The 15,978-nt window shown below is 47.7% G+C and overlaps 1 protein-coding gene across 1 annotated transcript in view; it reads right to left on the bottom strand.

Annotated features, from left to right (window-relative positions):
• DPY19L4 (dpy-19 like 4) overlaps positions 1–14,397 on the bottom strand; it is a 52,476-nt gene extending 38,079 nt beyond the window's left edge. Inside the window, exons 1-8 of the mRNA XM_064154710.1 lie at positions 14,191–14,397; positions 9,139–9,246; positions 8,056–8,180; positions 7,351–7,441; positions 6,353–6,474; positions 5,357–5,502; positions 3,177–3,300; positions 2,513–2,647 (exon numbers count right to left, since the gene is read on the bottom strand). Coding sequence (XP_064010780.1) covers positions 2,513–2,647; positions 3,177–3,300; positions 5,357–5,502; positions 6,353–6,474; positions 7,351–7,441; positions 8,056–8,180; positions 9,139–9,246; positions 14,191–14,329 — 990 coding nt within the window. The 5' untranslated portion in view covers positions 14,330–14,397. The remainder of the gene's footprint in view (positions 1–2,512; positions 2,648–3,176; positions 3,301–5,356; positions 5,503–6,352; positions 6,475–7,350; positions 7,442–8,055; positions 8,181–9,138; positions 9,247–14,190) is intronic.
• Between the last annotated feature and the right edge of the window lie 1,581 nt (positions 14,398–15,978).

Raw genomic sequence — 15,978 nt, 5'->3', positions numbered from 1 at the left:
CTTGAGACTGTGTCTCCTTGTTCTGTTGCCAGTTGCCACTGGGAGAAGAGCCCAACCCCACCTGGCTATAGCTTCCCTTCAGGTAGTTGTAGACAGCAATGAGGTCTGCCCTGGGCCTCCTCTTCTCCAGGCTGTTCATCACCTTCTCACATGGCTGTGTTCCAGGCCCTCATCAGCCGTGGTGCCCTTCTCTGGACACCTTCCAGTATCTCAACATCTCTGGAACATGTGGATATGCATCTTGCTTTTTATAGCATTAAGATACCCCACTCCATTCATCTGTTCATCGTGGGATTCAAGGATCCCTGTCCTCCAATTCATGAACTGAGCAGGATACCACTTGGCTCTAGAAAGTATTTCACATCATAGAATGGGTTGGGAGGGACCTTAAAGTTCACCTAGTTTCAAATTCAGTTTCAATAATTGGTGTACAATTACCTCAGGAGAACTCTGCAGAAATGCTGGCACTGGTAGTGCTCTACAAGGTCCCTCTAGTTCTGCAATACCTCACAGTGGTGCATCATGAAGAACCAACCACCATGCAAGAGGATGAACAGAACAGCTGGCTACTCTGAACACCACCTTCCCTTCCCCTGACAAGACTTGTTCATCAACCTCTCTCTGAAATACACAGCCTTTTCCTGATACTTTGTTACTTACTAATAAGTAGATCTTACAAACTCTGAGTTTTGACACTCTTACCAAAATGCTTATCAACTGCCTTATCATTTAAGGACTCTGACCTAAAATAGGTCAAAGATTTCCCATTGTTGAGGAACAGAAAAAAAAGGCAATTGTAAGAAGAGATGATGAATTAGAAGTGCCATGACAATGATCAGAGGGCTCAAGTACATCCCCTATGGGTATGGGCTGAGTTGAGGCTGTTCAACCTGAAGAAGAAAAGGCTCCAAGGACACTTTAGAGCAGCCTTCCAGTACAATAAGTGGGCTACAAGAAAGCCAGGAGAGGACCTTTTACCAAGGCCTGTAGTGCTAGGATGAAATGGAATGGATTGAAGCTTGAGGAGAGCAGATTTAGATTGGAGATTAGGAAGAAATTCTTTGCAGTGAGGGTGGTGAGACAGTGGCACAGGTTGCCCAGGGAGGTTGTGGATGCGTTCTCCTTGAAGGTGTTCAAGGCCAGGTTGGATGAGGCCTTGAGCAACCTGGGCTAGTGGAAGGTGTCCCTGCCATGGCAGGCAGGTTGGAACTATATGATCTTGAAGGTCCCTTTCAACCCAACTCATTCTGTGCATCTATGAATTGCATGCAGTTTGAAACTGAAAACTAAAAGGCCTAAGTGTACAACGCAGCAAAGCAGCCATGGCAACAGGCAGAGTAAAAAGGCCTTGCTGGTGGCAGCATTTCTAAGAACCATTTTGCAGAATAAATTCAAACATTTCCTTGTATTGAAAACTCTAGTGGCCTCCAGCATCTGTCACTGGCTGAATCAGAACAAGGTGAGCCATCCAGGGTGAAAACGAGCCCCTTAGTCAATACAGAGCCAAGAGAGTACTTTTCTGGTTGGCCTCACTCTTGTGTGAATATGGAAAAGAAGAGGGAATTACCCAAAAAAGGATGCATGACTGAGTATCACTTGTCATTCTTTCAGCTATCCATGCATACTGAGCCAGCAGTGTGCTCTTGCAGTCCAGAGGGCCAAGCAGAGCCTGGGCTGTACCAGGAGAAGTGTGGCCAGCAAGGCCAGGGAGGTGATTCTCCCCCTCTACTCTGCTCTGGTGAGATCCCACCTGGAGTACTGCAGCCAGCTCTGGATCCTCTAATACAAGAAGGATGTAGAGATGCTGGAGTATGTCCAGAGAAGGGCCACTGGGCTGATCAGAGGACTGCAGCAGCTCTGCTGTGAGCACAGACTGAAAGAGTTGGGGCTGTGCAGTCTGGAGAAGGGAAGGCTCCCAGGTGACCTTCTTGTGGCCTTCCAGTATGTGAAGGGGGCTACAAAAAAGCTGGGGAGGGACTTTTTAGGCTCTCAGGGAGTGCCAGGACTGGGGGGAATGGAGCAAAGGTGGAGATGGGGAGAGTCAGGCTGGCTGTGAGGAGGAAGTTGTAGAGCATGAGAGGCTGGAATGGGTTGCCCAGGGAGGTGGTTGAGGCCCCATGGCTGGAGGTGTTTAAGGCCAGGCTGGATGAGGCTCTGGCCAGCCTGATCTGACCCTGCCCATGTCAGGGGGATTGGAATTGGATGATCCTTGTGGTCTCTTCCAAACCTGCTTCTATATTTCAGGCCTCAGAAGTGTTCTTTAGCTTCTGACCCCTTTGTTAGGAAGCCTGTCCCAGACACAGTAGTCCAAAAGAGAGTGAGTTTAAAGTCATTTTATTGTCCCAGTGGACAAGCCATGCCATGCCATGCACCTCAGCCAGACACAGGCTGCAAGTCACCAAAATCAGCACTCAGTTTGCACCCCTTGGAGCTCCTGAGCAGTATTTATGGCAAGCAGCTGTCATGTTGTGCTTAAGCCCCCAGCTCTAAGTAAGTTAAAGAGTTGTAATACCTTCTCTGTCTGTGCCAGGGCAAAGCTGTCTAGCAGAAAAAGAGAAACAGCCTGGATGAAGAGGAGATAATGACTGTACTCCCACATCATCATGAAGGTGTATGTTGAAGCACTCACCAGCAGGTAACAAAACTTCTAGAGAAAAAAAACCCAAAAGAACAATAAAATAAAGCAGGTTAATTTCATACCTATAGATCTCTGTCAGAAAGTAACTGAGAGGTCATTAAAACTATGGAAGTGACATTAGGGAATAACTAAAATACAGAGCAGATACAGTTAACAAGTTCTCAAATGGAAGAAACATTCAAAACCACTTAAAGCCAATCAAAAGAAACATTTTTGACAGAGATGCAGGGGAAAAAAAGTTACCACCATCTTCTCCCAGCAACAGGAAGAAGAACTAAGTAGTTGACATGGTGAGAATCAATTTTAGAGGGCACACAGCTCATTACCACCCTGCTCTCTTTGAACCCTCACAGGGGCACAACAAGGCAGGGCAGGAGCCACTTAGCAAAACCTGCACAAGCCTCAGTGGAAGCTGAGTGGCTGGTTTTGGAAAGAACAAACAAAACCCCTACTGTTTTCTGTCCAGTAGGGTTAAATAGTGAGAGAGCACAGTTCTACCAGCAACTCTTTATTAAGAAATTAATGAGTTTTGCTTTACCTCAGCAGAACAATTTAAGGTTCTTTTTAAATAGCCCGTGAGAGCTGCTACTTGACATGCAAAATAAGGCAAAGCCCAGTTTTCCCTTGATGGTATGGAGTAGTCAATTCTTGTTGTATCTGTCCTAGAATAAAGTACAAACATAATTATTCAAAGATTTATGGATCAAAAACACATCAAGGAAAGCCTAAATGCCACTTTTAGCTAGCAGTGTGGCCTGGCAAGCAAACCATTCCTGCATTAGGTGTCAAACAACCCTGACACAAGTCACAAATTGAATAGCAGCATGGAAGATTCAAACTCTATTCATTTCTTAGGTGGTGTTTATGGGACTGAAGCCAAAAATCATCTGCCTCCAGTCTTTTCTTAACCCACCAGAACACTGTGAGCTGTACTGCTTCTGCCAACCCCACACAGTGACAACAGAGCCTTCTTCGGTCATGGGCAGTGCTAACTTGTCTTGCATCCATGGGCAGGGCACCTGCTGTAACAGCAGCTTTTCACCATGATGAAAAAACAGCTCCTAACTGAGATAAAAGGTTCCTTACAGCTTTCATGCAACATGATTTTAGTGAGTTAGGCAGCTGAGCACAACACACTTTGAATCCAAAGTAATGCTCCCACAGGTACTCTGGCTACAGGGAGAATTCTGCCCAGCAAAAGAAGATATTGAAAACCAGTGGGGAGCATGCAGGGTCTTCTCATGGAATGACCTGACAGGATCTGCACAACTACAGTTGTAGGAGAGTTTGAAAAAGCACTAAAGTGACTTAGAAGCACAAGTCACACTTTCAAATGTGACCAAAGGCATCTACAGTCTTCCCTGTGTCCACTCCGCTTTTAAAAAGGAGTCTCAAGTTCCTTTACCACTTTCACTTCTCAAGCCTTAAATTTATCATTTCCACCTTTCATTTTCACCTCTCAAGCCTCTCATGGAAGTATATTTGGAGCTTAACTACTAAACCTTTCAATTTGTTAAAACTGTTTAGTCTTCTTTGCTGTTGAGACAGAAACACAGATTTATTCCCCATTTTTCTTACCCCATGGTACATTAACAGTATCTTACCTACTAATCACAGACTCAGTCATGATGACTTGACAATCCTAAAAGATGCTTACCAACACCTCTATTTTAAAGGTCTTATCTCTAACATTTCGCTCCTCCATAGCTCTTTTCTTTCAAGTGCTCTCAAGTTCACAGAGCTGCTGGGTGACAAACTAGGAGCCTGAACACAACTTTTCATTGCCCAAATGAGGCTCCCTGTTAATATGTTGGTTCTTAAAGGGACATTTTCTTGCAAGAGAAATGTTCTAAAATACAGTAATTTTGGGATCAGGATCATCTAAGAGGATTCCACTTTGCTCTCAAGCTCACAGAGCTGCTGAGTGATGAACCAGGAGCCTGAACACAATTTTTCATTGCCCAAATGAGGCTCCCTGTTAATATGTTGGTTCTTAAAGGGACATTTTCTTGCAAGAGAAATGTTCTAAAATACAGTAATTTTGGGATCAGGATCATCTAAGAGGATTCCACTTTGTTCTCAAGCTCACAGAGCTGCTGAGTGATGAACCAGGAGCCTGAACACAACTTTTCATTGCCCAAATGAGGCTCCCTGTTAATATGTTGGTTCTTAAAGGGACATTTTCTTGCAAGAGAAATGTTCTAAAATACAGTAATTTTGGGATCAGGATCATCCAAGAAGATTCCACTTTGCACAAAAATCCACTACCAAAATCAAATGGAGAAAAATACAATAAGGAAAATGCATTTGGTCATTTCCTTCTAAGCACTGGAACCGTGACAGTGTTTAGGGCTGGCCATAGAGGAATTCTGGTTTACAGCAACTGCAGAAATTCATTTTCATTCTTCACCAGCATATAAACAGAACCTTCAGAGGGAATGACTTTGCAAAAGGGAATTGTGTGAGAATCCTCCTGTATTCACACACACCCATAAGGTCAGTTCAGCTGGCAGTGAGGACTGTTTGGACAACGGGAGGCTTTTCCATTAATAAAAGTACCCAGAGACTCAGTGCAGACCTGGGGAATGTTTTGTGTTTGGCAGAATCTCTTGCTCTCAGAATGAGAACACAAAGTTTAATAGAAAGCATTTCAATTCACTCTACTACTTCAAAACTCCTTATTGACAAACTAGATTTGTAGAAAGATGTTTTTCTTACCTGTTAATAATGAACCATGCTACAGTCAGCATTCCTGCCAGCCAAGTCCCACTCATAACCCAACTGGTCACAAACAATGCAGTCACATAAATTCCCTGCAGTCCAAAAACTATACCAATGTAGAAATACACTGGCTCAATAACTTCCTGAAATAACAAATAAAAACGAAGAGACATAGCAGCAACTGAGCTGAAGCTGGGAAATGATCACTATTTACTATTTGCATCTTGCTAACAGTCTGCTAGGTGCTTTACAAACAGGTTAAGAGACAGCTCCTATTCTAGAAAGGTTCAAGAATGTAAGAGACAGCTCCTATTATCCTAGAAAGGTTCAAGCATGCTTTTGTTTTGGGCTCAGGGAGAACAAAGCAGTGTGAATTAAGAGCACGCTTCGGGGCTGCGCTTGCCTGTGCTGTGCTTTTGATATTAGCTTTAGCATGGACATTGTATGTGTCAGGTTTAATATATCTATACTGCAGTGAAATAGCAAGTTCACAGGAGTCCTGGAAGAAGTTATGTAAGGGAGGAACTTGAAGAAGTAAAGATGTGGCAAAAATGGTTCCAAAATAAGTAAATAATAAAAAAGGAAGATAAATGAGAGAGGACAGAAGTATGCAGCATAAGCAGAACAAAGCCCAAGCAGAGCAGAAAGAGACAAAAGGTTTCTCTACAAAAGTGCTTTTCCCTTTCATCTGTACAAGAATGCTTAGAGACAGGTATCACTGTGAGGGCCTTCTGCATTCCAAAGGAGCTACCCTTCCTGTTTTTAATGGCTCTCCACATTTGTAAGTGGCTTGCAGGAGTAAAGAATAACAGACAGAAAAGTTTAGTGCACACCAATCCCCAAAATCCTATGCCAGAGCCTGATCAGAATTGAAGAGAACCTGGACCCAGCGAGAGGTTTAGCTGAATTCATTCAACAAAAATGGCATAGAAAGTCTCTCTCTCACACACACAACCATAAAGACATCACAGGAAGCAGGAGAAATGCACATACTTCGCTACCAGAGGCTTGGTACAAAACACTGGCAATCAGTTCTGGGTACAAAGTCATTTGCTGGACTGCATTGATTGTCTTCAGTGATATTGTCTTGTTGTTGTGTGTCAATTCATAAACACCTGCAGACAGAAAAAGAATGAAATGTTCTTGATATCACTTACTATTGCTGTTCTTAAATGAAGTGAAAGGGAGAAACTGATCTGATCATTAAGTGATTGATTCACCACTCTCAATTTTGAAGACAGGAGAAAGTTCTGTGCCAGATATTATTCCACCCCACTGACTTAGCATCAAATTTATTACCACTTTTTGATCTGGCCTTTAAATAGAAGGTCTAAAACTGAGCAGCTGAAGCATAGTTTTATCAGTAACATACCAGCACAGCTCTTTAAACAGCTACCTACAGATCACAGTATCACAGTATTACCAAGGTTGGAAGAGACCTCATAGATCATCAAGTCCAACCCTTTACCACAGAGCTTAAGGCACAGTATCACAGTATTACCAAGGTTGGAAGAGACCTCATAGATCATCAAGACCAACCCTGTACCACAGAGCTGAAGGCACAGTATCACAGTACTACCAAGGTTCACCTTCACAGGAGGCTCTTAAATGAGACAAAGACCTAACAGGGATGAGCAACACTGGAAAATGGAAACTTGCATCCCCCATTCCCAAATCAAACATAAATGGCAGAAAATATACTATGCAGCATAAGCAAGAGCAGCAATAACTTCCATATGGGGCAACATCAGAGCAATGCTAACCCTGTTCCAGAGCACTGATTAAAAAGCAACCTCCTGGAAGAGAGGATAGTTAAATATTGGGGTTTTAAAAGGCACTGAAAAGTTAGGACAGTGTGCAGTGTTTAATTATCTGACTCATATACCTAGAGAGGACTATAAAAATCTGTCTCCCCAGTCTGCAGGAAATTTTTTGCTGACTCCAAAAGGAAGAAGACTTTTCAAGGTTAATAAAACAAACGGGGTTTGTACCTCTTTCAAAGGAAGGAGCCTTTAGCAGTTCCTTATAAAATGAATAATAAATGGCACTGTCACCCTGAAATGTAATTTCTCGTTCAAGTTCCTAGAAAAAGAAAGAGAACAAACGATTCACCTCTTGCAGCCTCTTCCCACAGAAGGCTACACATTTGCAGATAGACTTTTTTTGCCTTACAGCACACGGTAACGACTCCACTTTACATCTTCAAAGGATTCCACAACACCTCAATCCTCACAGCACCTCTCTCAGGTACAGAACTCAGCCAACGTGCTTGGAATCAGATCAACTCTAATCCACGTTGCACAAGATCCAGAGGATCCTTTCATAGCCACAGGCCTGAATTTCAGTCAGTTCCCCATACTTCACAAAACATGCTTCTTTAAACCCCCCCCCACAAAGCATACATTCCTGGTTTTTTAGCTGATGCAATCTCAGTATGCTTCAATATTTTTCCTCCAAATTTCAGGAAGGATGGCATGGAAAAACACACAAAAGCATGACAAGACAAGCCTACTGTTAGCAAGAGGAATGCTTTAACAAAAAGAAAGAAAGAAAACCATTAAAGAGACTGTATCAAAGACAAAGGCCTGAGTAGAACGACAGGGGACTCTGCAAGCAAGTAATTCCAGCCTGACACGGATCAGCTTTGATTTCAAAGACACAATTTGGCTTTTGTTTAACTGTTTTTTTTCCTTTACCTGCCTGCTGGAAAACCAGAATTTCCGTTCATGGTATGTTGAGAGGTACACAGCATACATCATCCCACTTGTGACTGCAGCAAGACAGCCAAAGAGAAGTTTTGCGAAGCGCTGAATTAACACATCTGAAAAGGGACAGTGACAAAGCTAAAACAGGGACAAGAGGATTTAGAACCAAACAGTATGCCCTACACATGACTCAGTTCTGAACAGCAAGTAAACTCCCTGGCAGCAGGATTACCACACCAGCAGCAGCAGCAGCACAGATACATTGAGAACTGCAGTTTTCTTTCCTAGCTGTTACGCTCTCCCAGACAAAATAGCACACTGCAAATTTCTCTCCATTCTACTCAGTTTCATTTCCAAATGAATTCCAAGAAGGAAAAGAATCTTCCAAACAAACAGAGCAAACTCTATAGATATTACCCAAAACACCCCAAGGCATTAACAGAAAGAGGTGGCATTACCACATCTAACATCAATACTGAGACATTCTATGCTCCATTCAGGTTTTCAATCTAAGAGGAAGAAATTAAACTGAATTCTACCAAAATCACTCTTCACCTGTAGCTCTCTCAAACCGCTGTGGATTTTCAACACAGAAGTTCTTGGCAGCTTGATGAGCAATTGCCTCACATTACACTTGGTTTTAATTCTGCTTCTTGAAAAGCTGTCATGCCTTTCAGCTTCCCAACCCCAAGATCATTCCACGAGCAATTAAAATATTTCTTTGTAGTAGTAACAAGTAAGTTACTTGTAGTAATAGCAACAAGAAAGATCCTTAACCCCTCTACCCCTCCCCTTTCCTCTCCTGCAACCTGAAACAACCCAGGATTACCACTTCACTCTGCAACACAGAAAACGTCATTACTGAAGAATTCTAATCTGGGTTTTTTTGAAACATCAACAAAAAAAAAACAACCCACACCCAAAACCAACAACAAAAACTATATTCAAAGGAAGTCTGTTCGAAATTACTGTGCTACAAATGTCTGCCCATAAAATGTAAAAGAATAATGGTGAAAAAAAGAAAAATATCCAAACAATAAAAATCAGAAGTTGGCTAAAAATTTTGTAGCTTACACTTTGGCGATCTTCCCGGCTTTGAGTTTTCTTTGTTTCGCTCCTCTGGAGCTGTTTTGTCAGATTCTGTGCAGTTTTGCTTCCTCCTCTGTCGCAGGTCTGCTGCCCCTGGAGATATTTTTTAGGGATTTGGGGTTTTTTTCAGTTACTGCCTCACAAGACCTAAAATTGCACTCTGAGAAGCAGATAGTTATTGCTACTGATTCAGTTCCGCAGCAGACAAAGGTGATAAAAAGACTCAATTAAAAGTTTGCTGTGTGCGTAACTGAGACAATGACATAACAATACAGAAATCAATTCCTATTTCTTACAGTGCTGGGCCCAGTGCTGTTCAATATCTTTATTAATGATCTGGACGAGGGGATTGAGTCCAGCATCAGTAAGTTTGCAGATGACACCAAGCTAGGAGCAGATGTGGAGCTGTTGGAGGGTAGGAGAGCCCTGCAGAGGGACCTGGCCAGGCTGGATGGGTGGGCAGAGGCCAAGGGGATGAGACTGAACAAGGCCAAGGGCAGGGTTCTGCACTTTGGCCACAACAACCCCAAGCAGCACTAGAGGCTGGGGCCAGAGTGGCTGGAAAGCAGCCAGGAGGAAAGGGACCTGGGGGTACTGGTAGATAGTAGGCTGAAGATGAGGCAGCAGTGTGCCCAGGTGGCCAAGAGAGCCAATGGCATCCTGGCCTGGATCAGGAGCAGTGTGGCCAGCAGGACAAGGGAGGTTATTCTGCCCCTGTACTCAGCACTGCTCAGGCCACACCTTGAGTGCTGTGTCCAGTTCTGGGCCCCTGAACTCAAGAGAGATGTTGAAGTGCTGGAAGGTGCCCAGAGAAGGGCAACAAAGCTGGTGAGGGGCCTGGAACACAAACCCTATGAGGAGAGGCTAAGGGAGCTGGGGTTGTTTAGCCTGCAGAGGAGGAGGCTCAGGGCAGAGCTCATTGCTGTCTACAACTACCTGAAGGGACATTCTAGCCAGGTGGGGGGTGGCCTCTTCTCCCAGGCAACCAGCAACAGAACAAGGGGACACAGTCTCAAGTTGTGCCAGGGGAAGTCCAGGCTGGATGTTAGGAGGAAGTTGTTGGCAGAGAGAGTGATTGGCATTGGAATGGGCTGCTCAGGGAGGTGGTGGAGGCACCGTCCCTGGAGGTGTTGAAGCAAAGCCTGGCTGAGGCACTCGGTGCCATGGTCTGGTTGACTGGCTAGGGCTGGGTGCTAGGTCGGACTGGATGAGCTTGGAGGTCTCTTCCAACTTGGTTGATTCTATGATTCTACAAAATTCATTAAGGCCATACTCTGGAATTACCCAGAACCCAAAGTGGCAGCTAATTGGTTTATTCCATGCTGAATGTACGACACAAACAAAGGAAAGCAGTAGTTTAGGTGAGCTGATAGAGACATCGGGAGAAATCAGCGTCAATTCCATTCTGCTCTCAGCCTGGTTTTAGGCTGCTGTAGTGCAGCAGTGTGCTGAGCACATCACTGTGATATAGGAATGGGGCTGGGCCATTCATTTTAAATTGAGCTGCCTCTTATTCATATGGGGAAAGCTTTTATAAAGCAAACATAGTTTTTTCCACCCCCTGCTTCCAGAGTCACATCCCACAACAAAGCTTTTAATTACTCTGGTTGTATACTACTTCGAGTCTAACTCAGCCTACTTTTAACTCCCAACTATTAGATTGAAAAGTTAGAAACTAGAGTCAGTAATATAAACTAAGTTGGACATAAGGAAGGATTTCTTCCCCAAAAGGGTTGTCAAGGTTTGGTACAGGCTGCCCAGGACAGTGGTGGAGTCCCTATCCCTGGAGGGGTTTCAAAGCAGTGTAGATGCGGTGTTGAGTGCCATGGTTTAGTGGAGACCTCGCAGTGAGTGTTAAGGGTTGGGGTTTGATAATCTTAGAAGGCTTCTCCAACCCAAATTATTCTGTGAACTAAACTTGAAGTGATGTCTGCCTGTATCAGGACACCTGCATCTGTGCTTTAACAGCACTTTCAAAGCAAGCTGTAAATGATTCTGAGCAAAGCAAGACCTCAGTGTTAACATTTGTCATGGAATGAACAGAAGATGGTTTGCCTTCTTAAACGAGACAAGAACTGGAAAGACATTAAACAAAACAAGGTTTAGAGTGTTCAGTATCTTGGTTATCATTATGTCAACTCAAAATAAATTACCCATCAGCAACTCTTCATGTTGTGGACATGAAGCTCCTTAGCAATACAAGCACTGAGTGTGCTGCAATTAAAAATCACTTATACCACATAAAATAAATGGAGGGGACACACACTCTAAGTCACAGGTTGCCCAGAGAGGTAGTTGAGGCCTCACCCCTGGAGATATTCAAGGTGGGGCTTGACAGGGTGCTGGGCAACCTGATTCTAGTGCAGAGCTGCAGAGGAGGTTGGACTGGATGACCTTTGGAAGCGCCTTCCAACCCAGAGCATTCTCTGATTGTACGATCACCTGAATGGGCAGATACGTGCTTGGAAAGCAAACTGCCTGCCCTTGGCATTCCAGTCATCACCAAAGCCTTCCCCCACTTTTCTGGCAGGTAAGTGAGTCATACTAGAAACAGAGCCCACTTACAAAATCCAGAGTTAGCAGCAGCAAAGGAAAGCTCTGCAAGAAAGAACAATTCCAATCTCTAATTCTGAAACAACTACCTCTCAGTCTGTGAACTGATCTTCACCTCTGTTCTAAAGACTGCTCAAAAGATTCCCTCCCTCAGACCAGTATCAAAGACTCAAATCTGCCACTTGTGTTTCATCTGCAGCTGCCTCAAACAAACACACAAACAAATGTTATTTCCACTTTCCCTTAAATGGGGTTGAAATGAAAGTCAAACAAGGTGACAAATAAAAACAGCCTGGAATTTTGAACTGATGACACCACCTCTAGTATCTCTCTATCCAGCACACACAAATGTTCACCTGAGAATGTTTTCTAGCTCCCTGTTAAATTCCCAGTACATTCTTTTTTGACTCTTGTTCAGACAACACGCATTCCACTGCCTTTTCTGGATCCCCTGCAGAAAAGCATAACTCACTGCTCCTGTGTGCCTCTGTATTAACCCATTTTTCACCTGCAGATTGAGCACAGTCTGCAATTCTTTGTCCTCTCACCTAAAGAAGGGTAAGAGAAGAGGAGGCTCCCAGGTGACCTTCTTGTGGCATTCCAGTATCTGAAGGAGGCCTACAAAAAGGCTGGGGAGGGACCTTTTAGGCTCTCAGGGAGTGACGGGATTGGATTGGGGGGAACGGAGCAAAGCTGGAGGTGGGGAGAGTCAGACTGGAGGTGAGGAGGAAATTATTCAGTACGAGAGTGGTGAGAGCCTGGACTGGGTTGCCCAGGGAAGTGGTTGAGGCCTCATCCCTGGAGGTGTTTAAGGCCAGGCTGCATGAGGCTGTGGCCAGGCTGATCTAGGGTAGGGTGTCCCTGGGCATGGCGGGGGGGTTGAAACTGGATGATCCTTGTGGTCCCTTCCAACCCTGCCTGACTCTATGATTTTAAGAGCAGGGAAACGTTCAGAGAAAGGGCACAAGGAAGATCAGCGGTGTGCAATGGCTCCCATATAAGGAACAAAGAAGCAAACTGAGGATGTGTCAGTCTGGAAAAGAGGATGACCAACAGAAACATTGCAGAGGTCTGCAGGCTAGTGAAGTAAACAAGCAGGCTGAATAGAGAGCAGTGATTCACCTTCTTTTCTAATGCTGGAACAAGAAGTTATCAAACAAACCCAGTGAGTCAGGCTAAAAGGAACCTGGTTATGCCATTGGGATGGGCTGCCCAGGGAGGTGGTGGAGTCGCTGTCACTGGAGGTGTTCAAGCAAAGCCTGGCTGAGGCACTGAGTGCCATGGTTTGGTTGATTGGCCAGGGCTGGGTGCTAGGTTGGACTGGATGAGCTTGGAAGTCTCTTCCAACCTCTTTGATTCTGTGATTACGATTCTATGATCACACAGGACCTTCACACTGACCACTCCTACCCAAAGAAGGTTCTGTAAATGAAGAGTTTGCAGAGGTTAAGGAAAAGATGGACACGTTTGTGGAGGACAAACAACCAGAGGCTGCCTCAGTTATCTGCTATGCACCCAGCACTGTTTGCCTTTATTGTATAACAGATTGTTACCGTTTAAATTCTAGAGTGAGTTTGCTTCTCACAAGATTATGCCATGGGACAGCATCGCATATGCCTGTGCTACTCTTGCATCTCTACGGACGCTTACTACCAGTCATGTTTCTGCTGTCTTCCCCGAGAAAACGAAATGCCATCTCCCAGCCACCAAAAAGGGGAGAGACCTAGTGAAAAATGGGGACAGACACACACACACACACACACCCCCGACTGAAGGGAACGGAGGGAGGTGACAGGCTGAAACGCGCGAACGGGAAAACGGAAGGGATGCCAAACAAAACGCACCCGGAGCCGTCGGATGCTGCCCCAGGCTGCTCAGCACAGAGGCAGTGACGGCGAGCGAAGAGAAGCAGACTCCAGGTTTCTGGGCTCTCATCCACACTCTCGCTGGTTGCTACAACGGATGGGCCGCCCCGGGCCGGCAGGGAGGCCTCGCCAGCGCGGCCCGAGGGCACCGCCGAGAGCGGACCGGCCTGGCCTGCGCCGGCACCGCCGCCAGCCGCTGGAGCGGTGGGAGCAGCGCTGCCGGGCAGGCGGCTCCGTGCCCTGCAGGCGGCTCCGTGCCCTGCAGGCGGCTCCGTGCCCTGCAGGCGGCTCCGTGCCCTGCAGGCGGGCGTTTCGCTCTCGGACGCGCATCCCCACGCCGGCACGCTCCCCCATACGCGACCGCGGGGCCCAGCCGCTCCCCGCTGCCCACCTGCGCCAGGACCCACGGCCCTGGCCCTAGTTCCCAGCCCGACACGGCACGGGGCGGCAGGCACCGGCCGCGGGCACACCGCCCTCCCCTCCCCCGCACCGCAGCTCCGCGGCCTAAGGCGGCAGCGGCCCCTCAGACGGCCCGGCCGGGCGCAGCACCCCACAGCCCCTCCTGCCTGCACAGCGGCGGAGCAGGATAAGGGTGACACCCGCGCCGCCGCCCCCTCACCTTCCTCCATCGCCGGCCTGCGGCCGCTGCCCGCCGCTGACACCCCGCACCGCTCTCTCGGCGGCGACGCCACTCCACCCGCGCTCCGGCTCCTCTCGCTCGCTTCTCGCCGGCCCCGGGGGCGGGAGCGCTCTCGCATCACAGAGCGAGCGGAGCGCGGCAGCCCCTCACTTCCTGCGCCCCGCCGCCGCTCCGCCGCCAGGCGCCCTCTCCCAGCGGAACGGCAGTGGCGGAGCGAGGCTGGCGGCCGGAGCGCGGCGGCGGCGCACCGAGGTGCCGGAGGCTGCTGGGCCGGTGGGGGTGTCCCTGCCGCCGGCCGCGGCCCCCTGGCGAGGCTTCGCGCTCCTGGCAGCCTGCTCCGCCCCGCAGCCTCCGAGAGGAGCAGCACGGAGGCAGTGAAGCGCAGCTCCCAGCCAGCCCGGAACCAGGGGGGCGCCCTCAGGCAGGGGGGTCCTCGTCAGAGCATCTCCCGTGGATTCCTCTTGTTGTGTACCTCATCAACTCCCTGCCAAGGGCCTCCCTCCCTGGGGTATCACAGTATCACAGTATCATCAGGGTTGGAAGAGACCTCACAGATCATCAAGTCCAACCCTTTAGCACAGAGCTCAAGGCCAGACCATGGCACCAAGTGCCACGTCCAGTCCTGCCTTGAACAGCTCCAGGGACGGCGACTCCACCACCTCCCCGGGCAGCCCATTCCAGTGTCCAATGACTCTCTCAGGGAAGAACTTTCTCCTCACCTCCAGCCTAAATCTCCCCTGGCACAGCCTGAGGCTGTGTCCTCTCGTTCTGGTGCTGGCCACCTGAGAGAAGAGAGCAACCTCCTCCTGGCCACAACCTCCCCTCAGGTAGTTGCAGACAGCAATAAGGTCTCCCCTGAGCCTCCTCTTCTCCAGGCTAACCAATCCCAGCTCCCTCAGCCTCTCCTCGTAGGGCTGTGCTCAAGGCCTCTCCCCAGCCTCGTTGCCCTTCTCTGGACACACTCAAGCATCTCAATGTCCCTCCTAAACTGGGGGGCCCAGAACTGAACACAGCACTCAAGGTGTGGTCTAACCAGTGCAGAGTACAGGGGCAGAATGACCTCCCTGCTCCTGCTGGCCACACCATTCCTGATGCAGGCCAGGATGCAGGCTTCCCACCTTGCACAGCTCTGGAGAGTACGAGCTTGAGGGTCGTGCATGAAACTCTGGGCCAGCTGCAAGGGCCTAGTGAGAGAAGTGGTTGGTTGAGCCTTGGTGCACACCTGCTTTGGGCTGCATCAGGAACTGCTGGAGTATGCTGCCGGCAGCCACCCTCCCGGAGGCTGTACCAATGCAGGGCAAAAGGATGCCTCCACCCTTGCTGGCACTGTAGTCTGCTTCTGGGAGAACGGGCTGTGTTCGTATGGAGGAGTGAAAGAACATAAGGAAGAGAGAAAACATCCTTAGGCAGTGGGATACGTGGGCACTTGAGCGTACCAGCCACCTGATAGCACAGTTATGGTCAGCACTGTGGCCGGAGAAAGACTTGGAGGGCTCTGTAACAGCTGGTCTGTAAGGCTGCATACGTTACATGTATACTGAGAGGCTCCAGAGCGATGGGACCGTGGTCCTGCCAGAGGTAGTCTGACAAAAGCTGGAGATCTGGGGCAAGATCTGATGCTTAGCTAAAGGAGCTCATTGCTGTCTACAACTACCTGAAGGGACATTGTAGCCAGGTGGGGTTGGTCTCTTCTGCCAGGCACCCAGCAACAGAGCACGGGGACACAGGTTCAAGCTGTGCCAGGGCAGGTCTAGGCTGGATGTTGTT

Source organism: Pogoniulus pusillus, chromosome 14 (assembly GCF_015220805.1).
Source record: "Pogoniulus pusillus isolate bPogPus1 chromosome 14, bPogPus1.pri, whole genome shotgun sequence".
NCBI lineage: Eukaryota > Metazoa > Chordata > Aves > Piciformes > Lybiidae > Pogoniulus > Pogoniulus pusillus.
Note: the sequence above shows the minus strand (reverse complement) of the source record. Positions and strands in the feature narration are given on the sequence as shown.